This window comes from Acanthisitta chloris, unplaced genomic scaffold, assembly GCF_000695815.1.
Source record: "Acanthisitta chloris isolate BGI_N310 unplaced genomic scaffold, ASM69581v1 scaffold38500, whole genome shotgun sequence".
In the NCBI taxonomy this organism is placed as follows: domain Eukaryota; kingdom Metazoa; phylum Chordata; class Aves; order Passeriformes; family Acanthisittidae; genus Acanthisitta; species Acanthisitta chloris.
Window position 1 is genome coordinate 869 of NW_008652877.1, and position 4,847 is coordinate 5,715.

A 4,847-nucleotide genomic window follows, 5' to 3' on the forward strand; every position below is an offset into this window, starting at 1 on the left:
AACGGGTGACAGCCATAGGCAGCAGGAAAACAATCAGGGAAGTGACCCTCTATTTCCCATCAGAGGAAAAGGAGAGGACACTGCTTGCAAACAAATATAATAGAGAACCGTGTCATTGTAGCTGAAAGAGGGATTCTAGAAGATGCATCATAATTTTTGACTTCCTTGACTTTCAAGAGTTGCATGGGCAGAGTGCGTTCTGCTCTACCAGCTGGCAAGTGGAGGATTCAGGATTCACCTCACCTCACTTCAGCACTCTAAAACCTATTCGTGCCACTGGAATTGTTCAGCTGTGCTTGCTTGGACAGCACAGAGAGAACAGGCATCACCACAGAGCCACTCACCCCATCTCCCGATGGGCATACGAGATACACTCTGGTGCTACCCACGCTCTCAGAACCAACCCGGTTCTCCAACTTCTGGGGAGATGAGAAGCTTTAACACTCTTTTGCAGATCTGCTGCAGCCTTCCCAAGGCTGGAATCCTAACAAATTTGGTCTCCAAACATCCAGCCTCATACCCCAAAACAATTACAGAAAGGCAAAGATTGGGAAAGCACTGCAGCATCTGCTGAAGAGGGCAATGAGCAACGATCACTCACAGCAGCCACGAGGGCCAAATTGCACCAAACCAAAGAGCAGCTCCAGCAGGGAGGAGTTTTGGCAGTTGTGGGGTGTGCAGGCTGGTGGCCTGACTTAATGTCCTAAATACCTTGTCTGCCTATCAGTTAATGCCACCTCATGAGACACAGCTGGGATTCATAGTCCAGTTGTTATGTGAGATACAGGAACAAATCTGGATAACTGGAATAAGCTTTATGGGTTAATTTACAAAGAATCCTCAGAAAATGCTCATCTGAGAAGTGCATACAAGCCATCCAGGCTAGTGCATCTTGTAGAGTGAAAGAAAATGGCCCAGGAGAAGAAATATTAAATACATAGATTTATTTTGTTTCTTTTCTTATAAATACTTCATTAATTTCAGAAAATGAACAAAAATAGAAGCAACAGAACCCTTTCAAGACAAATGTTGAGTCTGCCTTAGAAACAATGGCTATTGTCAATACACTTCCAGGACAAAACCAACATACTATATAAAAACCAAAGGACCATTTAAATAAAGGACATAATAATATTGTGCTTAAAGCTATGTTGATATCCACAAGGAAGAAGGAATGTTGTAGTGTGTAGAACAGGTGTAGGACATGCTTTGTAGAGCTGTTATTTTGTTAGGTACTAAATGAAGAACATGATGCTTCGGTGTACTTTAACAAAAAATACTCCAAAGTGTTCTCCCCCACCTCTGTCCCTCTGTGCAATGTTTGCCACCTTCAATAGTAGAAACAGCCAAACGCAGCTACCACACAAAACAGGCTGTCCTGGGGAAAACAGAGAGAGGCTCCATGTTAGTCAAGGCAAGCTCTTTGCTAGCCTAACAGAACAGACTAACCTCAGGGAGCATTTAGACCAGACCACAATCTTTTAACACATTGCAATTTTCTGTTTAGTTAGTTTCTTATTCACTTCACTTGCAGCGTAACCCAGGTCAGTGCATCTGAACGCCAGAAGTGCCTCAGTTTCCTCCACCCATATACCCACAGGTGTCTAGGTGTCAATTTAAACCAAAATAAAATAATAATTAAGTAAAACCTTGACTTTTGCTCAATAATTACTTTTTTACAGTACGACCTACTCAGGAGAGACGTTTTACTGTGTTGGATATTACATCTAAGCATGTTTTGTGAATGAGGATGTAAATCATACTGTTTCGATAGCCTCAGTTCCTTCCTTCTAGTGGATGTTTTTTCTGGTCCGTATTTAAGGTCACTCTGCTTCTCATACAAAAGCAAGTAGCTCTGTTACACTTCCCAAGGGAATCCAGCTGATACTTACGTTCATGAAGACGTCGTGAGCACAGCTGTCAGTGTCAGCGTCCCAGAAACATCGCGCGGCCATGCTAGACAGAGGAGCCAGAGCAAAGACATTACCCAGAGCTCACGTGTAATGACCTCAGTGATCACAGATACCTTCCTAAAGAACCAAACTGAGCTTCCTTTAAAGATAAAGGAACTGGGAAGCATTCTACTGAATCTTAAGACCAGATCTCCACTGCTGAATTCTACCACATGCTGTAATCCCCTCTGTACATGGCTCAAGCTCCATCTTCAAGCTTGTCAGCTATCAACCTTGTCACCACCAGTGTGCAGCAAGGCTTGAAACCTCATTGCTATGGTGCTTAAGAATCTTTGACTTCTGGCCTATACTTATCAGTGGCTAATTTAGCTTATTTGTTCTTGTCCTTCACCTTCTGCACCCTCATGGTACATGCTTCCAACTTATTTATAGGGAGCTATCGTGTTCCTTGGCAGACACCATGTTACTCGACCACGAGCTAAACTTTTCTAGTCCTTTCATGTCTATACCCTCTGTTCCCTGACCATTCTGCTGGGCAACTTCTACACCTGCTTCACTTCAAGCCTTACTCTGAGGACAAGCAACCAGACTGTAATAGGATATGACAGATGAAACCTCACTGCTGTCTTGTCTAATGTCATTGATACTCCCCTTTCTCTGCTGCAGATGCCCTGCTCCCTTACTGCCCCAGTCAGTCTCAGCTGATGGGACTCCTGCTTGTGGCACAGCATGTTGTTCCTCGTTCCTACATGTATGACTTACTGTTTTAAGACTGTTGAATTTCACCCTTTTCTTCTCTTACCTTACCCCTTAGGGTTATTCTGCTTTTTCCCTTCCCTAGTCTCCACTGTGCCTGTGGAATAGCCTGGTTAGCCAGTACTTTGCATTAAGAACGTTGGTGATCATGCTTCAACCATGCTGCTTACAGCTCGGCTGCACTTATCTTCTGCTGGAGTACCAGGCACAATAATAAAGATAAGCCCAGCAGATAAAGCACATAAACCTTGTGGGCTGTTCTCCCTACCCACTAGTAATGGAAAGCTACAGCCCACTGCTGCAGCCAAGACGAATTCTTTTGTCTGATTGCAGGCATCTGGAGCTGACTGCAAGTGCTCAGCACCCACATGGGAATCTAGGCTTGGCTCCTATTACAGTATTGCAGGGGGATCATAGAAATTTAAACTTCTGAAAAATGCCTACCTGGGGGGATTAAGTGTAAATGAAACACTTTCAGAAATCTGGCTTTAGACAGAAGTGACTTACCACAGCTCTTGTGCTCCAGAAGGGCCTTGGGAATGGATTGGGTGTGTGCCCGAGCTCATCATGAATACAGAAAAGTCAAGTGCCTTTCTGCAACACTCCTCACAAATGCTTTTCTGCATTTCAGCTTGCTAGGGACCACCACAGAGCCAAAATCACTGGCTAATTCAACCAGCCGCAATCCAAGCCCTCATGTACCACTTGAGGAGGAAAGAAAGTGTTTTGCACTTTATCATCTGCAGAGATCTTTGTACCTAGGGAAGTTGGAAGTATCTTCCAAAGAAAAAAACCACACCTGAACCCAACAAACACAGTAGAAATACAATTAGAAGATGCAAAACTTACTTCACTCCTTCTCCTCTCTGTTCTCCAATGACAACTTGCACCACCATTTTGTACCTGTCAAATCCCTCCTCTGAAGAGAGAAAAAAATGATATTTTTTTACTTTTAATAATTTAAAACAACTTGTTTAAAGTATGAGCCCAAAACAGGACCCTGAAAACCAAATATTTCTGTCTACAAAGCAAGTGCTCTGTACAAGTCTATACAAGGGGCAAAGTGAACAGACTGTCTTTCAGCTTCATTGCCCTAGTATGGAGGCCCATGGTTTTATCAAAAGGGTAAAGGGTGAACAGGGTAGTTGGCACCTGTCAAAGGATGCATCTAAGACATGAGACACCCCTGAACAGCCACACTTTATGTCAGCATTCTGCTTTGACAGCTTTCAAGAACTGACCACATAAATAAGACTTCTGGTGGACAAAATGCAACTAGAAAAACATTGCCTCATGTTAAAACTGTTCTGATGCAAAGATATTGTAGAGATTCTTCTGTCACATAGGTGTTTCCTTTGCTTCTGAGTGGGGTAAAAGGCCACATAACAGCCTATGTGGGTCTGTGTTATGTGTCTGCAGAGATGCAGTTGTTCTACAATAGGAAAAAAATACCTCTGGGGCACAGGCCAGATCCAATCAGGCCATGGCAATGTTCCAGAAGCCAAATCAGAGCAAGCATGTTTAAAATCAAATATAGATTCTAATGCCTGTCTTCAACAAACCAGTGTCCTGGGAAGACTCTAGAACACTGTTTCCACTGGAGGGTTGAACACAACATGCTGGGGCTGTTAACATCCACCACATCGATGCTTATCAGAGATGCCAGCTGATACAATGGCCACACCAGGCCAGCCTTGCTTCAGGTTGCTGCAACTGTGATTACTTGGCATCAGCATGTGCTGGGCTATGGCTGCTGCTGCCTTTAAAACAGATGTGCAACTATGGGAGAAGCATAAACCCAACAGTCCCTGCGGAGGGTGACGTTCTGGCTGTGCCACCACATCAGCCCATCCCAGCAGATGGAGCACCAGCCTGTTCCCAGGAGGAAGGCAAAAAAACAAGCGCTCGTGCCAGCACACACATCCATGTATTTGTTTCAGCACAGAACTTAGGAAATACCCGATGGAGCCTGCAGTTTCCTTCTTGAACTCAAAAATGCTGGATGCCATCCTGTGCAGCACCACCACAGCCTTTCCTCAGTGCTGTAAGGCTGTAATCACACCCCTCCTTGGCTGATTGCTCCTCTCACCCCCTTCCCAGCTCCCCCAGAACCTTGTTCTGACTGCTATTCCAGTCTGACCCAACTCTGATCTAACTCGCAGCAGAAAAAACAGCAGG

At 44.4% G+C, this 4,847-nt stretch overlaps 1 protein-coding gene across 1 annotated transcript in view; it reads right to left on the bottom strand.

The window, feature by feature from the left end:
• Positions 1–927: 927 nt before the first annotated feature.
• TCTEX1D2 (Tctex1 domain containing 2) overlaps positions 928–4,847 on the bottom strand; it is a 5,219-nt gene continuing 1,299 nt past the window's right edge. The window contains exons 3-5 of the mRNA XM_009078679.1: positions 3,519–3,588; positions 1,893–1,956; positions 928–1,378 (exon numbers count right to left, since the gene is read on the bottom strand). Coding sequence (XP_009076927.1) covers positions 1,331–1,378; positions 1,893–1,956; positions 3,519–3,588 — 182 coding nt within the window. The 3' untranslated portion in view covers positions 928–1,330. The remainder of the gene's footprint in view (positions 1,379–1,892; positions 1,957–3,518; positions 3,589–4,847) is intronic.